Raw genomic sequence first — 20,785 nt, forward strand, 5'->3', positions numbered from 1 at the left:
TACTCCCTTTCTCTCTCTCTCTCCCTCTCTCTCGCGCGCTTTACTTACACCACTTGATGGAATTTGTCTACCAGATCATAGCTGCCCTTGACATAGAAGGTATCCTCATCCTTGTACTTGGGTGTCACCAACTTGGTGTAGAACTCGCGTCGCACCTTGCCTTTACGCTGCATATGGAAGTCGCCCTCTACTGCTGACACATCCTTCTTCTCGCCCCATTCCAAACGAGCCGAGGCTTGCACATCGGTGGCATTTTTGTAGGAAACACGGCCCAAGCCGTTGCGTTGGGCATCCTTGGACTTGTATTTGCCTTCGAAGAAGAATTCCGGTTTGACTCCCTTCTTGGCCACCAAATTGCCCTTGTAGCGGAAGTTCAAGTTGTGCGTATCGCCAATGGGCTTGGGCAGGGTGGTCACCAAAGAGGCCTGTACATCATCCTGATTGCGATAGTTCAGTGTGCCGTTGGTCTCCATCTTCCATTGTGAGTCGACATCCATTTTCACAGCGGTCGAGAGTTTCTGGAAATTCTTCTGGGGATTCAGATACTTGGCGCTGGCATGCACACTGCGCGTCTTCATGTTGGGCCTCTGCAAATTGCTCTCCAAGGCCAATTGCATGTTTTCGGCCAAGATCCAAGTCCAAGCACAGCTGCCGCGTCCAACATAGTCACTAAAGCGATATTCACCAGCCACCTTGCCGCCATCCTTCTTGAGATTAAGATCCGAATGCAGTTTAACATTTTCAATGCCCAAATCTTTCCAGGGGGTCTCCAGGGAGACATCGCCCACGGTGTGGCCCTTGCCGCGAGGACGGAATTGTCCATTGAAGTTGATGCGTTTCAGCTCGGGCACCGAGGACTCAATCAGCATGGAGAAGTCCACACCGGTCTCGTTGCTGGCCGAATAGCCGCCAGAGATCTGGCACATCTTGCCCTCCTGAATGGCACTGAATTGGAAGTTGTAGCCCTTGCCGCCGCTTTGGGGTTCAGAGACGCTGAATTCGATGACACCATCGGGACCACCGGCAGAGGGTTGCACGCGCAGCCTGGTGTCGGTAGGATAGCCATTGGCCATTTTGATGATGCCATTGATGCCGTAGGTGTGCATGTTGCGATACAGCTTGCCGCTGACGCTGTACTCATTGGGATCCTTGGGCGACTGGGTCAGGGAGCCGTGCATGGAGATGTTGCGGAAGTCCTCAATGGGGGTCCATACTTCGACATCGATGGCGTCGCTCTTCTTGCTGGCGCGAGTACCATAATCGGCGCGTTCTCCATTGCGTCCCACCACCGACAGGTCAAAGCTCAACGAGGGATGGGGTTCCGTGGCCACCTTCAACGAAGTCTCGGCCAGTTTCAGGGGCAACATAGTGGTGGAGATGTGACCATTGACATTCACCAGATGCGAAGGATCCTTGTGCCAGGCAGTGCCCACCTTGATCTCGTTGACCACATCGTTGTCGGTGACCGAGAATTGCATGTCCACTGTGTTGTCCTTGTCATTGAAATCGTTCTTGAAATAGGCACGGCAGCCATAGTGGGGCACCACATCGGTATTCAACACAAAGTCCACCGAGGATTCGGTGAAGTTCTCTTCAAACTAACAAAAAAAGGAAAGAAGAAGGGTTAAATCTACTTTTCAGCATTGTCACTTTTCACCATTACAACTCACCTCTAGTGCTGCAGCCAAGCTCACAAAGGTGTTGGGGGTACGCGAGGAAATATTGCCACGATAGACATTATCCTCCAACTGTATTTTACCCCACACATTCATTTCCGCCAAAGTGATCAAGGGAGTCTTCACATTGATTTGCACACTATGCTCATTGGGCTTGACCGAGTCCACAACCTTCTTGTAGTCCACCTCCACCGAGGTCACCTTGGGCTCGTTGGTGTTGTCGTGCAGCACAAACTTCACCTTTTCATAGAACGCCCATTGGTTGATGTCCACTCGATATTCCACAATCGATTTCACTTCCTTGGCAGCCTCGAAGGGTGTCTTGACGGTCAACACATTGAGGGCATTCACATAGTCGGGATAGTAGAGACGATCCTTGACATCAATTCTGCCCTCGGGCCATTGCACATGACCTACCAACAGGTAGAAGTCTAGCACCTCTTGTACGTCCAGACCTCCGTGCAGACTATCCATAATCAAGGGATCGACCTCAAAGGTGACGGAGTACGAAAGGAATTCGTTGTAGTCCAACTTGCTGGGATCGTATTCACTGGGATTGTATTGGGGCGGGCGGAAGTCCTCATCGTACAACATTTGCAACTTGTTGCCGACCAATTGTTTCTGCAACTTGGATTTGGGATGGCCATTGACCTTCAGGCCAGCCTTGTGGGTGGAGAAGCGAGCATGCATTTCCAAGACAAAGTTGTCCTTGGCCACAAACTTGACCACAAAGCCACTTTCCTCGAAGCCTTGCAGAGGGGTGTAGACGGTGTACGAGTATTCAAAGTCGTTGAGGCCCTCCATGCGCCAGACACCGGTGAAGCCCAGGGTGGCGTTGTTGTAGGTGCCGCGCACATCAACGGTGTTGGGCTTGACCTTGGCCACAACGGCAGCCTGGCGGAAGTTCTCAATGGGTGTGGCCACACTCAGTTTCACATCGAAGTCCATGAGACCCACAAAGTCAGCCAAGATTTCTAGGCCCAAGGCACCATCGGGAGAGCGGATCTCAGCGACGGCATGGCGTTGTTTCTCATTCAAACCAAAACGGCCCTCCAGGGTGCGGTATTTCTCCAAGGGCGTGGTAATGATCACAGTCAGTTTGCTATCGGCCAGCTTGCGCACATAGCCATCCACGTTAAAGGTGAATTGACGGTCCTCAAAGTCCAGGGTGGCACCACCCTTGATCTCATGCCTATCGTTCATGGTCAATTGGGCAGAGAGGCCTCCCTTGCGATAGCCCTCGAAGGGAGTTACAATGTGCACGGTGCCGGAAATGTTGTCGGCGGGTCCATTCTTGGTCACCTCCCACACGGACTTGAGGCTATACTCGTTCATCTCATTTAGACCCGAGTAGATCAAGCTCATCATGGTGTCGTATTTCTGTTTGTCCTGGTAGTGGCTGAGTTTCACATTAACCTCGGGAATGCCTGTCACCGTGCTCTTAAGTCCAAAGAGCATTTCGCAGCTCATGACGGGTCCTTGCATCTGGTGGTCGCTCTTAAAGCTCAGATCGAGGCTCTGGTTATCGGCCCACACAAAGGAGGAGTTGGCCAGCAGCAGATTTCCGCCACTGTAGAAGCCGGCCTTCATGCTGTTGCGGCGCCAGCCCTGGAAGGGGGTGTTCAGTTCGGCATTTACCCAATTGTTGACATCCTTGCCGGGCATCAGGCCCACATCGTAGTTGAAAGTGATCAAATCGTTGGTGCTCCAGCTGACACGTGCCGAGCCATGATATTGGGGTCCGGCGGTGTTGGCCTCAAAGCCACAGCTGATGGTGCGATCAGGATAGGTGATCTCCAGACTGCCGTCATAGCGGTCATTGCTGGGATTGTTGAAGGCAGCCAAGACGGCCAAGCGTTGGGCTGGATCACGATTGGCATCCCATTTCAGTTCAAAGTTCAGTTCCTTGCGTTTGTCCAACGAAACCACATTGGCCTTGGCGTGAATATCGCGCAGCTTGTCCAAATGGATTTCGACCACCAAGGATTTGGGTTCCTCGGAAACCTTGGCAGTGGCCCAGTAGTCCTTGTCGTTAAGTTTTAGGCGAATTTCTCCATTGCAGTTCTTCTGGGCGGCATTGTCGTTGTACTGCACGGTGAGGCCATAGGGATCCTTGTCGTATTTGGCCTGCACATCGAAGGAGAAGAGCTGTTGAGTGCGTCTGTAGTTCAAAGTAATAGTGGTGGCCTTGAACGAAGGACTCTCCACAGTGAATTTGGCATTATGCAGACTCTGTACACGTGAACTCTTGTCCTTGTAATTGCCCTTGACCGTGGCGGAGTGGCCAGTGAACCAGGAGCCGCTTAAGTTGACCTGAAGTCGGTTAAGAAAAATTAACTAAAGCTCAAAATGTCTTCTTGTGGTCCCGGGACTTACCTGATAATTTTTGGCACTAGTTTCGGTAACTTTAACCTTGGCAGTGCAGGAATCAAATTCGGGTACGGTTACATTGAAGTAGGCGTCTACAGCGAAGAGATTGCGTTTGGGCAAATGTATGGAGAACAGACCAGTGGCTTCTTTTTCGGGGGCATAACGCAGACCCAAGAGCACATTGTGTTCGGTGCCGTTCTTGGAGCGTTCCTCATGTCTACGGGGGAGGGGGAGAGAAGAGAAAATTAAGTTCTTCCCACCAATACCCAGTGTCAGCCCATACTTACTTGAATGAAATCTTGTAGTCCACCTTGGACTTGGGCACCTTAATCTCAAAGCTGGCCCTGGTGATGGAGCCATCGGCAGCCTGATCCTCATTGTAGGCACGAGCGAATATCACCCGCATGGTGCTGGCCTGTCTCTGATCCATGAAGTTCTTGCCACTGTTGAAGGTCATCGTGCCCTCGGTATGGCCCTGCAGACTCAGCCAGGTGGTGTCGGCTATGAAGTTCAGCTTGGGATAGGCCGAAGAAGTCATTTTGGCCTGTCCCACGTATTCGGTCTTGGACTTGTCGCCATTGTTTTGCAATTTAGCCTCAAAGTTGATGGTCTCCACCTTGTTCGATTGGAAGCGATAGTTGACGGACAAATTGGTCGAAGTGAGGACCTCGTTGGTCACAAACTCCCCAGTGACCACAGCCTGCAGTTTCTTGGTCTCAAAGGAGAGCTCAAAACCATTCTGGGAAATGCCATTCTTCTCATTGACTCGTATGCTGCCCAGCAGACCGGTGACATTGACACCGTTAATGGCCAACAACAACTTGGGCTTGTACATCATGGTGGTGCGATCCTGCCAACGGGCCAATTCCATATTCAAATCGAAGTTGCGCTTGCCATTGGTGTCCATGTAGACATCAAGGCGGCGATCGTTGGGTTGGTTCTGATAATGGCAGCCGGCGTTTACTTCGGAGCGTCCACTAATCAATTGCATGGTGGCTTTGAAGTTGTCGGGCACACTGGTGACATTGGTCACCATTACACGCTTCACCGAGGAGCCTGGTGTGTGGAAGATCAAAGACCAATTGGACTCATCCTCGGATTTCTTGTCGTAGTTGTACTCAAAGACATATTTGTGGGCCGAGGGATCGGATTTCTTCAACTTGACATTGAATTCCATGGGGCCGCTGAGCAGCAGGCAAGGATAAGCCTTATCCTCGCCACCACTCACCACATCGGGCACGCTGAAGTCGGAGCACAATTGCAGGCCTATGGCTTTGTCCAAGACGGGCCAAGTGCAAGTGCTGTTGGAGCGACGGCTGGCAATGCCCTTCTGGGGCACCTCCTTGTCGTGCTGCAACACCAAGATTTCGGAGCGGGCGCTGAAGATCTCATTGGTCTCCTGGGGCAAATCGAAGGTGAACGAAACTTGGCTCTTGCCACGTATCTTTAGGCTGGCCTCCACCTCGGAATTGGAGTAGAGATTACTCTTGACCTTAATGCCCGAGATGGCATGGAAGAAATCGGATTGCATGGAGGTGATGACATCCAAAGAAACCGAAGGCTTGAATTTGCCATTCACATCGTAGTGCCAGTCCATATTTTCCACCTTCTCAAAGGTGCCGAACATGCGCATATCCACGGAGGAGGCTCCATAGGCGTGTATGGCCATGGGCAAGCCCACAGCTAGGGGCACATTGTAGGAGGTATCCAGGAAGACACGGCTCTTGCTGAAGGTAACCTCCTCGCCACTCAACAGCTTGGAGATGTGATCGATCAAATCGAAATCTTTGACTTTGGTGAACAGCTCACCGGCTTCTTCCATGGTGTAGTAGCGAATGTCATTGCCAAAGATTCTCAAGCCGATTTGGGCATTCTGATTGCCATGGTTCTGGTCGTTTTGGTAGCCAATATCTCTTACCTGGCGGCGGATTTCCTTCTTGCGGCGCATAGCGGGGGCAGCACGTCTGGGACGGTACAATTCCTCTTCGAAGTCGTAGTTGTCTTCTTCCACATCTTCTGCCTCGGTCTCGGTGACCTCGCGTTTCAAGCGCAAATTGTCGGTGTTGAACAAACTGTTGAAGTCGACTGCAGGGTGAGAGGAATAGAAAAAGTTTTGAAAATTACACCACAGACTGGGAGAGTGTTTGATGGTAGGTGCCTACCTCCTCCTTCGGCATTGCTGTTGGTTAGGAAAGCCAATTTTTCGCTAAAGAATTCGCTGTTGAAAGGTCCCTGGGCTCCAAACAAGCCAGAGATGGCCTGATCAAAACCTTCGGTGCGGGCCGAAAGCTCAAAGAAGTTGATGGATTGGCCAAAGAGTTCGGTGGTGAAGTTCCAGGTGGCCATGCGGGGCAGGTAGGAGTCAGTGCCGAAAATTACATTCACATCAGTGGTGGTGCCTGGCAAGGATAAACAGTTAAAATGAAGTCCCTCTATCGCCCCCTCCGCCTCTCTTGTATATACTCACCCACATTGTACTCATCAAAGAACACTGAGAAATCATAGTTGCGAGAGAACTTGCGTATGTCCATCTTGAATTTGTCCGGCAAATCATCGGCCTGCAACAAACCCTGGGTCTCAATGCGAGTGGGTGACGAAGACTTGGCCAAATTCTTCAAATGCGAGTAAACATAGGAGCCCACCTGATTGACTTCCTCACGATTCAAAATGGCCTTGACACGGCCCACCGATTGATGATCGGGACAACGCATGGCCTGCAAATAGGCCACGGTACGCACCTCCGAGTTCAGATTGTATTTGCCATAGGTATCCAAGAAGAATTGACGATATTTCATGCAATCGACACGACGGAAGGCCAAGGCGGACTCCAAACGCAATTCCAAATTCTGGGCTTCTTGCGAAATGATATCCTGCAACTGAGCGGCAAAGGGGCCGGAGAGCACACCAATGTTGCCCAAACCCTTGAGTATGACAACCATGCGTTCGCGATTTTGTCGCTCGCCCTTGTACGTGTTGAAGAGGCTAAGGAATTCGGTTTCTAGCAAATTGACTATGCGCTTGATTTTGGAATTCTTTTCACAGTTCTCGTTGTGCTTGCAGTAGTTGTGGACCACAGCAGTGGCACCCAAGGTGTATTCGGCATTGGCCTTCTTGCGGGAGAATTCCAAGATGGTAAAGAAGGTATCCAGAGTGGCATCATCGGGTCTCTGTATAAAGGACATGTGGGTCATCCAATTGCGGGCGGTCTTCTCATCAAATTTGTCATCGACAATTTGATCGCGCATAACTTGGTAGGAGGCAGTGCTGCCAATATAGGGCAAGGACTCCAAGACATGATTTCTAAAGAATCCAAAGAGGGGTGAGTGAGTTTGTAAGAGAGAGAGAGCCCAGCTTCAGTTAGACATACCTGCCATTTGGTCCTATGCTGTCGGCACGTTGCAACAATTGGCTCAAGGCCTTATAGTCCAGATTTTTGGTGGTTTGCAGGAATTTGGTGAAGATGTCAATGAATTCGCGTTGGATTTTGGGAGAGCCAGCGGCACACATCTGCTTCAAAAGTTCACGGGAGGCCTTGATCTCACCATGGGTGGGCTTCACCAAGGGGGTGTGATCGAAAGTCAAGGGAGAACGTTTCTTAATGTCCTTGCCATCTGAAGAAACAAAAAACAAACAAATTAAGACTCTCATAAGCATCTCTCTCTCTCTCTCTCTTAAAACTTACGCTGCTCCAAGAATTCTCCAGGGCTATAGTGCTGCTCTCCTTTGAATTGCAGGCTATAGGTGGCGGAGGTAACAGCTCCCGAACTTTGCTTGGAGAAGGGAATCAATTGATGGCGTTCAAAGCAGTTAACTTCACGGTAGATATGATTGTCAATGGTCAACTACAGAAAAAACCAAACAAAAACAATTATTCGGCATGTAGCTTCAACTCTCCCACGGTTTTTTTTTCCTTCTCCACTTACATTGCAATGACTTTCGGAATCCAAAAGGGGGAAGACACTGTTGTCCCCACCGCTGAAGGCATAGGGAACTGTCTGCAAAAATGAATGAGTGGAAAAACGGCTGTGGCAACTTCTCAAATCTTTGTCCTTGCGTATGGTCACATAGGCATTGGCTGTGGAAGCCAACGAGTAATGAACACCACAGGTGCCCGAGACATCAGTCTCGGTGGTATTGAAATCCACATCGAAACGCAACATGGTATTTTGCACAGCCGATAATATACCCTTCTTGAAGTTCAAAACCCAGACGGGCTCGTTTGCATCCGGGCAGACTTCATTGATCAGACCATCGTGGAAATCGAAACGCAACACATTCTTGGTGACGTCCTGCTGGAAGGCCTGACTCTTGGCATGGTCTTTGGCACCATTCTTGTCATCGGACAAACGGGCCGAATTGATGCGCAAGAAACCCTCGCATGGCTTGGGGAACAACAGATCGACATCGGCTTTCACTGCCAAATCCGAGGTATCATCTCCGGTACCCTCGAATTCGGTGGTCACATGAGCATTGTATTCATAACTGTAGACATTGTCGCTATAGCCGAATTTTTTATTTTGCACATCGCATTGGGGTCGACCACATACTTTGGGATTTTTCAAAGGATCTGAGGAAACAAAAGAAGAAAATAAATTAAAATAAAGTCCTAAGGAATATTCATATTGGTTGATTTCTGTTAACACTTACTTTGTCTGGCTCCCGAAACCGTTGAGATTACGAATAGCAGTAAGAGGAAGCTGGCGCTCCTTAGCGCAAGTAGCTTCATTTTCTTTTGATGTGGGGTTGACAAAGTAACTCTTTAGTTATTCTATCGTTAAGTGTCAGTTCAAAATTCCAATTCCATTAGATGGAAGATGGGGGAGGGGGAAGGTTTTACTGCAAGGAAAATAAAAAAAAAAATTGTAAAATTCATTGTTAAAATATTTGAAAGTGTTTGGAATATGGTCTGAGGATTGATAAATTTTTTCCCCTTATGGTCTTTAATGAAATAAGGTCTTAAATCGTATAACGCTAACAGGCAAATTCCTTTGTGGGATTTGTTAGGTCCGGCACTTCTCCCTATAAAAACAAGTTTTATGGGACCCTTCAAAAAAAAACCATCATGATTGTAGGTTGTCTTTAAATATGGTAGCAGAGACACTGATAATTCAGATAGCACTGACACCAGGGCGGCGGAGTCTGACCCTTGACTCCGACCTCGGGCAGGAGTCGATTTCGGAGACCTGTTCGGAATTGGAGCATGCTTACTCAGAACCGAACCGGGCTCCGGCTAATTATTCTGACTTCGACTCTGGCTTCAAAACCTAGATTAATGCCGCCTCTGCAACAGTAGTAGACACGCTATCAAAACTTGTATAAAGATTTAGTCATCACAATACTTTTGTGCTGGAGGCCACCGTAGCGCAGAGGTTAGCATGTCCGCCTATGACGCTGAACGCCTGAGTTCGAATCCTGGCAGGAACATCAGAAAATTTTTCAGCGGTGGTTATCCCCTCCTAATGCTGGCAACATTTGTGAGGTTCTTTGCCATGTAAAAACTTCTCCCCAAAGAGGTGTCGCTCTGCGACACGCCGTTCGGAGTCGGCTATAAAAGGAGCTCCCTTATCATTGAGCTTAAAATTGAATCGGACAGCACTTATTGATTTGTGAGAAGTTTGCCTCAGTTCTTTCATGGAATGTTCATGGGCAAATTTGCAATACTTTTGTGCTTCGAGCTCTTATAACCAGTATGGAGGTGGTGTGTTCAATTCCCGGTATTGCGCTGTAGCGCTATCACATTGCACAAACTTGTCTAAGAAAGGGATTTCGGGAGGCTACTTTAACTTAACATTTTTAGGAGGAACGCCCCATCCTAAAACCCAAATGAGCGAATAACGATATTTACGTCTGAAGTAGCGGAATGAAATTAATGATATTTGGGAGAATCATTCGAATATGATGAAAGATTTGAACCAGGTATTCAGGGGAGTTCTCTAAGTCAGAAAAAATATTTCCAAATGCTTTTGAAAGAAAATCTAGATTCTGGTAGATCCAGAGGTTACGATAGCCGCCTATGATACTTAACGCCTGGATTTGAACCCTAGCGAGAACTTTAGAAGGAATTTCAACAGTGTAAAACTTCTCTACTGAGTGGTGTCGCTCTGCGGCACTGCGTGTAAACTCGACAATAAAGAGAAGGTCCCCTATGATTGAGCTTTACCATGAGTCGGATGGCGCTCATTGATGTGAGGAGAGCATCCTCGCTGTTTCCTAATGGAATGTTGGTAAATGTTTTAATGACGTTATTCTCAACTTTTATACACTACACCACTACTGTGGTACAGGGTATTATAACTTAGTGGATTAGTTTGTAACATCCAAAAGGAAGGAATGTAGACCCATTAATAAGTACACCGATCGACTCAGAATCACTCCCTTATCCGATTTAGCTATGTCCGCCTGTCTGTCTGTCAGTGTTAATTTATGCACAAAGTATAGATCTTAATTTTCATCCGATTGTCATCAAATTTGGAAAAAGTATTCTCTTGGGCCTACATAAAAAGCTTATTGAAATTGGAAAACGTCGGTTCAGATTTGGATATAGCTCCCATATATATATATTCGTTCGATTTGGATTGAAATTGCAATTATTGTATTTCGTCATTTTTAAAATGATTCTCACGAAATTTTGCAAGAGGGATTCTCTTATAAGTTTCGAATTTCATAGAAATCAGTTTAGATTTAAATATTGCTCCCATATATATGTTTGTCCGATTTGGACTAGTATTACAATCATTTGGTCATTTGTTAACCGATTCACACGAAAATTGGCACAAAGGATTCCCTTATGTCTCCGGGTATTGATATTGAATTCAACTTTCGTCTAATTTTGAATAATACTCAATAATTAGTAACCGAAGGATGGCACGAAGGATTCTCTTTTAACTCTTCTGTGACTAATGAATTTCATACGAATTTGTTCAGTTTTAGATATATCTACCATATATATCCATCTCCCGATTTTGACTTAAGGCCTTTGCTTACGCACTTTAGCTCGTCCTTACTTGTGTGATATCCAAAGGGGTTGATATCCGAAGGGCGGAGCCAACCCTCCCCCTTTCCCAAATTTTCAAAACCGCCAGATCTCGTAGATGGGTGCAATTGGTATAAAATATTGGGGTAAAGTAACCTGGATGCACTCCCCATCCCAAAACCCATCCGAACGGACATGTTTACCGATTGGGACAATATGGGTATCAAATGAAAGTTATTAAAATTTCACCCTAAGTGTTCAGGGGGTCCACCCCACCCCAAAAAACCCCAACAGGACACTTTCGCCGCTTTGGGCAAAATTGGCATCAAATAAAAGGTATTTAAAAGTAGAGCACAAATCTGACATAAAAATGTATTCCTTGGTGCCTGAGGGACCTCCCCACCCCCAAAACCCCCCAGCAGGGCATATTTACCAATTGAGACAATATGGATATCAAATGAAAGGTAATTAAAAGTAGAGTAAGCATCTGATATAAAAATTAATTCGAGATATCGTAGTAATTCTCTTAGATTTTTGCAAATAAAAGTGTCTTTAAAATGCCAATGTGACACAGATGTTCGGACCACCTACGGCTTTGAAATTTTGTACATGATCTCGATATCACCTTAGCTCTAACCATTTCAAATTTCAAGGAGTTATCTCTATCGCACAATTTTCAATTTCATCCCACTGTGCGTGTGTCAAGATACCGAGGGGAACGACCGACCTGAGTCAAGGACACCAATTGGGAAAATATGATAGAGAAATAAAATGTTTTTTAAATCTGTCAACCCACCCGCAGGTCATGTCCCCTATGGATAGATTGCTAGAAATTAGAGCAGAGAGAAGAGGTAGTATTTGTTGACATTTGTTTTACATTTTTGAATGTCATAGTTGGTGAAGAAGACATTAGTCGCAAACGAAAGATTTTTACCTAAATTTTTTAAATCTTTTGTGAGCCAAAAACGTTGCTGGTAAGCTGGCAAATCATTTATAAATGGGTGCGAGTTTCATGAAAGGCCAAGAATAAGAAGAGGAATAACAGATGAGTAAACACCGTTAAAGTAATGACAGAATAGCACTAGATAGCTCACATTGCGACTATTCCCGAAAGATTATCATTACAGAATTTATGGCAAAGGAATCCTTGAGGAGCTTCAAACCATTTAAGTCATCCGGATCTGATGGATTATTTTCGGCGTTACAGTAGAAGGAGGCCGACTATCTGCCGCCTTATCTGGCCACTAATTTAACAGCGTGCCTTGGTCTTGCAAATACTCCGATAGCCTGGCAGGCGACAAGAGTGATATTTATACCCAAGCCTGGCAAGACAGGTTATGCGATACCAAAGGCCTACAGGCCTTTAAGCCTTACGTACTTTCTACTCAAAACCATGCAACGCATTGTGGATACCATGATAAAGAGTAGGACATCCAGCGAACTTCTTAAATACAAACAGTATGCCTATGTCAAGGGAAGGTCGGTGGAGACTGCTCTGCAGGAGGTAGTGCTTAAAATAGAAGAATCCTTCGATGGCAAACGTACACCCTGGCGGTATTCATTGACATCGAGGGGGCTTTTAGCAATGTGCGGACCGACACACTGATCCAATCCTTAGACCAGTAGACCGGGCCAGGACCAGGTATTTAGAGACTGGATAAACCACATGCTAAGGAACATATGGATAAATTGTGGATTCCATGACATAATTTTAAGGGAGAAAGTGGCACAGGTCACACCACAGGGAAGCATTTAAACGCCACGCCTATGGGTGAACATCATAAATAGTCTATTATGGATGCTGACTGAGGAGAGATTAGAACCCGTCTGCTACGCAAACGATGTCATAATATTTCTAAGAGCTAGGCATCCAAACCAGATATGCAGAAGGGCCGATAAAGTCTTGGCGATGACATACTACTGGGCTAGACCAAGGAGTCTCAATGTTAAACCAGAAAAGACCGAACTCTGCTTGTTCACGAGTAAAACAAATGTGGGCAATATGACGCACCGCGTTGCCTCAGTAGAACAATTGCGTTACCTGACAAGGTCAAATACTTAGGAGTGATCTGGATAGGAAACTTAATTGGAAGTGTCAAATTCAGGAGCGTACCGAGATTGCTCACAGATGTTGGGCACTATGTAGACGGGTCGTAGGATCGATATGGGGCTTGAATCCGAGAATAATCTACAGGCTCCGCAGGAGCATGATTAGACCAATTCTTAGTTACTCATCAGTAGTTTGGTGGACACAATGGAGAAAAAGTGCAACGTAAGAATAATACAACAGGTTCAGAGAACATTTTGTCTTGGCATAGGTGGAGCGATGAGGACCACGTCTACTAGGGCACTGGAGACTACTCTAGATATCCGGCCATATACATACAGATTAAGTGCGATGTAGCCACTGCGGCTATGAGACTTAAGGCGATTGGTGAATAAATAGGGGATAGGAGGAAGTCATACCATCGTAATATAATCGAGGCGACAGTAGGAAATCTGGAAGGAAGGGAAGAGGTTTCCGATCGGGTACCTGAGACGAAACTTGAGGTGTAGTGCGAGACTCTGCTGTCATCGGCACAGTCTTGCATTGACGAATCCCTAGTATTGCCATCTGGAAGAACATGTTACATGGATGGATCACATCAAGTGCACAGAGTGGGCCTGGGGGTCTACATTGAGAACCCAGAGACTGAGATGTGTTTTAGACTGCCTGACCATAATACGGTCCTCAAGGCGGAGATTCGGACGATAACGGAATGCGTGAGGTGGTGTGGTGCTAACGCAAGGACGTCGAGTGTGAACATCTTTACGGACAGTAAAATGGCCATGAGGGCAATAACAACTCGGGCGGTAAAGTCACGAACAATCTTGGATTGTAAGAAGGAGATTAACGCCTTCTCTGAGGATGGCACGATTTGCATCGTTTGGATGCCGGGCCATAGTGGAGTAAGGGGAAACGACAAATCAGACGATGACGGTGCGGTAAGTGATAGCATGTGTAGGGCATGTTGAGACATTGGAGAATTTCCTATGTTATTGCCGGCTTACGCGGCTAAAAGACACCGGCACTAAGGTGGGGACACAATACCAGACATAAACCGAATAAGAGCTGTGGTATGGAAAACAATTAGGGATTTTGTAAGCAGCACGGAATTTTTGACTTAAATCTTCATACTAAATCTTCATACATACTAAATCTTCATACATAAATAAGCCAAATATGCGTTATTGGTCAGGTGAAAATCCACATGTGCTTCACGAATCAACACTGCTTGGTGCGGTTTGCATTGGGCCATAGTTCTTTGTCGACGATGCCAATCGTCACGTTACCGGGAATGGATAATGCCACCACAACATGCTCACTGATTATATTTTTGGACTGAATTGGAAGATATGGACATGGACGACATGTAGTTTCAGCAGGACGGTGCCGCAAGCCACACAGCACGCGTTAAAATCCTTTTATTACACCCAACACTATAGGATAAGGGTATACTAACGTAGTCATTCCGTTTGTAACACCTCAAAATATTGATCTGCCTCCCCATTAAGTATATGAAATGTGAACTCTTTGAGTCGATCTACACTGATAGAAAAATTTCGGTACTTTGCCAAATAATACCGCCTGGTATTATTTTGTTCTCGTCGTTGGCAAAGATTTTTAATACCATTTGGCCATTTGGTATCAATACAATACCAGACAATGGAGCCTATTAAGAATTGACGGCGTCACATTTATATTCTTGTCATCGCACCAGAAGTGTTGTTGAGCTTTAAAAATATTTCTTAAAGAAATAAATAAAATGTTTTAATACAATTGGAGTACTTAAAACCCTGTTCAAATACTCTAAAGCGGTGAAAGTCGATATTGTACAAATTCTAAGGACATTCTACTTCAAAAACATGATAGTCCATTGTGAGGAAAACGATGCTGAGTTCGGTGTATTCGTATGAAAACCACTTTTGAGAATCGATGGATACAAAAAATTGAGGTTGTTCATAGTGTAACATTACTTGTTGTAATTATTAACATAAATAATCGAAGACAAATTAGATTTAAATCATTTTCAATGTTTTTTTTTTGTTTTTGGTTCATTAGGTGTTGGAATAATCAAAAACGGTTTGGTACTAAAACCAATAATGGTGTGGTACTAAAAACATTAACAGGTATTATTATTGGTATTAACAGGTATTATTATTGGTATTAACAATATTATTATTATTGGTATTAAAACCAATAACAGATTGGTATTAAAGCCAATAACAGATTGGTATTAAAATCTATACCAGTTCAGTAATAAAGCTTGTGCCAAACGGTACTAATCATTTTATGGTTCATCCATGTCATCCGGTATTGTTTTTGTACCATACAATGTTGCTTTACTATCAATTCCGTATGTTACTGAAAAGAGCTCATTTGATATTAACTTTTCTCTTGGTGTATCCATGGCCGCCTGTCTGTCGAAATCACGATAGCGGTCGAATGCATAAAGCTAGGTGTTTGAAATTTTGCACAGATACATCTCATTGATCCGGGCCGTTGAGGACAGCAAATGGGCTATATCGGCACAGATTTGGATATAGCTCCCATATAAACCGATCTCCAGAATTGAGATCTTGAACCTATGCAAACACCAATTGTTATCCGATTTAGCTAAAATGTTGCACAAAGTGTTTTGTTACGACATCCAACTACCGTGCCAGGTATGATCCAAATCGGTGTATAAATTGATATAGATCCCAAATACGGTCCGAAACGGTTCATAATATGGTATAGCTTCCATATAAGCCGATCTCCCGATTTGAGATCTTGAGACCCTGGACTCTTCAATTGTTAATCGATTTGGCTGAAATTTTGCACGTAGTCTTTTTTTACGACTCCCAACTTCGACTCCCTATATCGGTGAATAACATAATATAGCTCCCATATAAACTGATCTTCAGATTTGACACCTTCAGCCCCTGGAAGCCGCAATTGTTATTCGATTTGGTTGACATTTTGCATAGAGTGTTTTGTTAAGACTTCCAACTACCGCGCCAAGTTTGGTTCAAATCGGTCTATAAATTGACATAGCTCCTATATAAACCGATCTCCCAAATTGAGATCTTAAACCCCTGCTAGCCTCAATTGTTATCAGATTTAGCTGAACATCTGTTACGACTTCCAACTACCGCGAAAAGTATGATCCAAATCGGTGTATAACATGATATAGCTCCCATATAAACCGACCTCCCAAATTGAGATCTTAAGCCCCTGAAAGTCCAATTTTGGTCCGATTTTGTTGAAAACTTGCAGGTAGAGTTCTGTTGTCACTTAAAAAGCCGTGCCAAATCCGATTCATATCGGTCAAAAATCTGGCATAGACCCCCTATAAATCGATCACCTGATTAAGTTCGTTTCTGCAAATTTATAGCTCAATCCATGGTGGTTGGTTTCCAAAATTCGGCCAAGCCGAACTATCGAATTTTGTTGCCAAAATGCGTGCTCTGTTAAGAAAGTTTATCGCGTGATTCGTCCATTTTACGACGAAGCCCGTTTTTGGTTCAATGGGTACGCAAATAAGCAGAATTGTCGATTTTAGGGTGAAGATCAGCCAGAAGCATTGCAAGAGCTACCAATGCATCCAGAAAAGGTCACACTTTGGTGCGTTTTATGGGCTGGTGGCATCATTGGACCGTACTTCTTCAAAGATGATGCGATTCGTAAAGTAACTGTGAATGGTGAGCGCTACCGTGAGATGATATCCAACTTTTCTTTGGCCTATAATACAAGAGCTTGACTTGCATGATGTGTGCTTTCATCACGACAGTGCCACATGCCATACAGCACGCGTAACAATGGATTTATTGAAAGGCGAGTGCGGTGAACATTTGGCTGCCTAGATCGTGCGATTTAACGCTTTTAGACTTTTTGTGGTGCTATGCCAAATCTCATGTCTATACAGACAAGCCCGCTTCAATTGGCGCATTGGAAGACAACATTGAAGCATTTATTCGTGAGATACCGGCCGAAATGTTGGAAAGAGTATGCCAAAATTTAACTAAGCGAATGGTCCATTTGAGGAGCAGTCACGGTCAACATTTGCCTGAAATAATCTTCAAACATAAAATTATATGGACCGTACTATCGATGCAAATAAAGATTTCATGCATTTTTCTGAATGTTTTGTGTTGTTGTTTTTTTTGTAAATGATTTCCTAAAGCTCTTAAAAATCACCCTTTAGCTGCCATATATACCGATATAAGACCTTGGGCCAACAAAAAAAGCATTTCTAATTCGATTTCGCTGTAATATTGCATAGTGAGTTGTATTAAATCCCTCGGCACTCATGGCTAGTATGGTCCAAATCGGACAATATGGAAGCTAACGTAGCGCAGAGGTAAGCATGTCCGCTTATAATGTTGAATGCCTGAGTTCGAATCTTGCCATGAAAATCAGAAAAAATTTTCAGCGGTGGTTATCCCTTCTAAATGCAGGCGACATCAAAGAGGTGCGCCCTCTGGCATGGCGTTGGGACTTAGCTATAAATATGAGGTAACTTAACTTGAATCGGATAGTACTTATTAATCTATGAGAAATTTGCCCCTGTATCTCAATGGAATGTTCATGGGAAAATTATCACCGTGGTGGTAGGTATTTTTACCTACCGTGGTGGTAGGTATTTTTACTTGTTATACCCTCCATCATAGGATGGGGTATACTATTTTCGTCATTCCGTTTGTAACACACTGAAATATGCGTCTAGGACCCCATAAAGTATATATATTCGTGGTCGTCATGACATTTTAAGTCGATGTAGCCATGTCCGTCCGTCCCTTCATCTGTCCGTCCGTCTGTCGAAAGCACTTTAAATTTAGGAGCCTGAAATTTTGCATAAGTACTTCTTATTAATGTAGGTCGTTTGGGATTGTAAATGGGTCAAATCGGTCCATGTTTTGACGAAGCTTTCCTTTTATAACCCGATCTCCCGAATGTACTTCTTAAGCCTCTAGAGGACGCAATTCTTATCCGATTTGGCTGAAATTTTGCGCGATGACTTTTGCAATGACCTCCGGTGCACCAAGTATGGTTACAATCGGTCGAAAACCTAATATAGCTCCCATACAAACCGATCTGCCGAATATTTTCTTGAGCAGCTAGAGACCGCAACTCTTATCCGTTTTGGCTGAAATTTTGCACGTTGACTTTTTCTATGACATCCAACAGATGTACCAAGTTTGGCTCTAGTCGGCTTTTAACCTGATTTGCAAATGCAAATTTTGTCCATGAACATTTCAGGGGCACTGATATAGCTTCCATATAAACCGATCTCCAGGATATACTCTTTGAGTCTTCAGAGGAAGCGATTCTTATCCTAGTATATAAAAAACCAATGGGGCTTTCTTTCTGTTATGACCTCCCATTATCCTTATTTGTTTCTGCCTATAAAGAAATCAGGTCAAACAACTTGACAAATGCGATCCATGGTGGAGGGTATGTAGGATTCGGACCGGCCGAACTTAGTACGTTTTTATTTGTTTTCATTTTATTTCTATGTCCTTTTCGAACTCAGTACACTAAGAGAAACGAAATGACCATTCTTTGTCCAGAAAATATTCAAACCCCTTTGGCAAAGCAAAGAATTAAGGGATTTTCCATTTTTTTTTCTTAATGACCATTGAACTTTCCAATGCTTTCATTTAGACTATATTAAAAATCAATTTTAATTTTATACCAGATTACAAAGTTCATTTTTGATTATTCATTGAATATATACAAAATTCTAAAGTTTCTTTGTGCTATTTTTATTTTAGTTGAAATTTTTTCCCATTTTTCATTAAAATGCTAATTCGGATTTCTATGATTCTAATTTTTATGGCTTGCTTGAAGGTATTTTCCACAAAAATATAATGCAGAGGAAAAAATTTGAAAAAAAATATAAAATCGATTGTTTTAGTGCTCTTTTTTTGCTGTTTTGCGGTGATTGCGGTTGAGAGTGTTGCAAATGCCAAAAACAGATTCTTGTAATTTTCATTTTTGTAATGCAATCGAAGCTTTTCTGTGCTTCTGTTCTCAATTGTTATTCAAATAAAAATTGCAAATCCATTTCCCTTTCCTGTCAGTGGCCACTTGTGTGCGAGTAAAAGCATGTGTTTGTGCCCATGTTTGTGTGAGTAATACTTTAATTCGTTTTTTTTGGCATTGTTGCCTTTTTTATATGATTTTAATTGAATTCTAGTCAAAAGATTTTTTTTTTTTGATTTTTTTTTAATTTTAATTGTGTGTGGGGGTTTGGGGGGAGAGCCTGGATTTGTGGCTTAATTCCTTTCTCCTGGTGTGGTTTGTTTTTTTTTTTTTGTTCGGCAATTGCCTTTGACTCGAAAACATTTATTTGGGCAAACGATTTCATTTTACACATTCACTGAATCACTTTTTAATGCCTTTTGATCTTTTTACAACGTCAGCAACAACATGCTGCCGCTCTCTCATTGAATTTGTTTGTCCTTACCACTCCAAGAGTATGTTTCCGTTTCCCGCTTTATGCTTTCGGTTACAGTTCGGTTGGGTTGGGATATTTGTATGAGTTTTTTTTTTGTTTTTAAGGGATTTTGGATTTCAAATGCACACAAAGTTCAGTTTAGTCAGTGGGTACAAGGACAACACTCTTGCCCATGCTTCTCTGAGTACTCACACACACACACACACACACATGCACATACATACAACGTTCTTTAACAAATTCTCATTGGATTTTGTAGAGGAACAGGGATATTGGAAAGAAGATTTTAAGCATAAATGTGGAATATTTTAATGCCAAAGTGTTTTAATCCTCTGCTTGTTTTTCGTTGTTGCAGGGGCATGTGCACCCACACACACATACAGACACACATCTAGAGCACTCTTCAACACACACACTTTGTTTTGCCCTTTATACACTTGGTACACTTGGCTACACTGTTTGAAATTCTTTGAATTATTTTTCACATTCTTTTTCACTTGGCCTCTTTGGCAAAGTCGTGGAGAAAAATTTCGCAAAAAACTTCTTCCATTTGATTTGAATTGGATTTGGAAGCAACTCAACAAAAAAGAAAAAAGCCAAATGAGTTCCATATGAGTTCATTTAAAGCAGTGTAGACTGTCAATGGCCGCTTAAAACACTTGGGCTTTTTATTTATTATTATCCTTCAGTCAGGGTTTAAGCAGGATATTGATTTTTGTTTTTAAGTTTTTTTTTTCTTACTTGCTGCTGCTGTAGTTAGTCCTTTCACTTTCTTTCGACGCTACTACTATCCAATTCAAATGTCCTTGCAACAAATCGGACCTTTCACGGATGTCAGCGTTAAGCAACTGATTTGAAGACTTTCTATTTTGGGCTATTTAATACCTCGACTGACTTTCAATTGAAAACCCAAACTGATAATGGCAATAAGAAAATACAAAGGCAATGAGAGAGAGAGACATGGCTTGAGATTATGTCCTCTGCCTGTAGCCCTATATACTTTCTTCAGCACTCAGCTCATACATAAGCCACACTGAGGGTTAAACAAATTGCCCATTAAGCAAATCCATACAAATACAGAAATTATTTTCAAACCCAAACAAACAAAAAGATAGGCATACCTTTTCTCCCCTCCTCCCTCCCTTTCAAACAGAGCTTGGCAGCCCTCAATCTTCCCTGCAAACTAATCCCGAAAATCCAGAGCCACGTAAATCCAAAGCGTTATCAGTTGAAGACTGCCTTAGTGCAGTCACCATCCTCATTATCACTCACAAAAAAAAAAA

At 43.9% G+C, this 20,785-nt stretch overlaps 1 protein-coding gene across 1 annotated transcript in view; it reads right to left on the reverse strand.

Annotated features, from left to right (window-relative positions):
- Positions 1 to 20,359, reverse strand: part of LOC106095744 (uncharacterized) — a 43,031-nt gene extending 22,672 nt beyond the window's left edge. The window contains exons 1-11 of the mRNA XM_013263103.2: positions 20,244 to 20,359; positions 8,694 to 8,882; positions 7,970 to 8,613; positions 7,729 to 7,888; positions 7,414 to 7,657; positions 6,514 to 7,346; positions 6,209 to 6,445; positions 4,334 to 6,131; positions 4,053 to 4,263; positions 1,671 to 3,989; positions 49 to 1,598 (exon numbers count right to left, since the gene is read on the reverse strand). Of these exons, the coding sequence (XP_013118557.2) occupies positions 49 to 1,598; positions 1,671 to 3,989; positions 4,053 to 4,263; positions 4,334 to 6,131; positions 6,209 to 6,445; positions 6,514 to 7,346; positions 7,414 to 7,657; positions 7,729 to 7,888; positions 7,970 to 8,613; positions 8,694 to 8,772 (8,075 nt within the window). The 5' untranslated portion in view covers positions 8,773 to 8,882; positions 20,244 to 20,359. The remainder of the gene's footprint in view (positions 1 to 48; positions 1,599 to 1,670; positions 3,990 to 4,052; positions 4,264 to 4,333; positions 6,132 to 6,208; positions 6,446 to 6,513; positions 7,347 to 7,413; positions 7,658 to 7,728; positions 7,889 to 7,969; positions 8,614 to 8,693; positions 8,883 to 20,243) is intronic.
- Between the last annotated feature and the right edge of the window lie 426 nt (positions 20,360 to 20,785).

This window comes from Stomoxys calcitrans, chromosome 3 (genome assembly GCF_963082655.1).
Source record: "Stomoxys calcitrans chromosome 3, idStoCalc2.1, whole genome shotgun sequence".
NCBI classification, from domain to species: Eukaryota; Metazoa; Arthropoda; class Insecta; order Diptera; family Muscidae; genus Stomoxys; species Stomoxys calcitrans.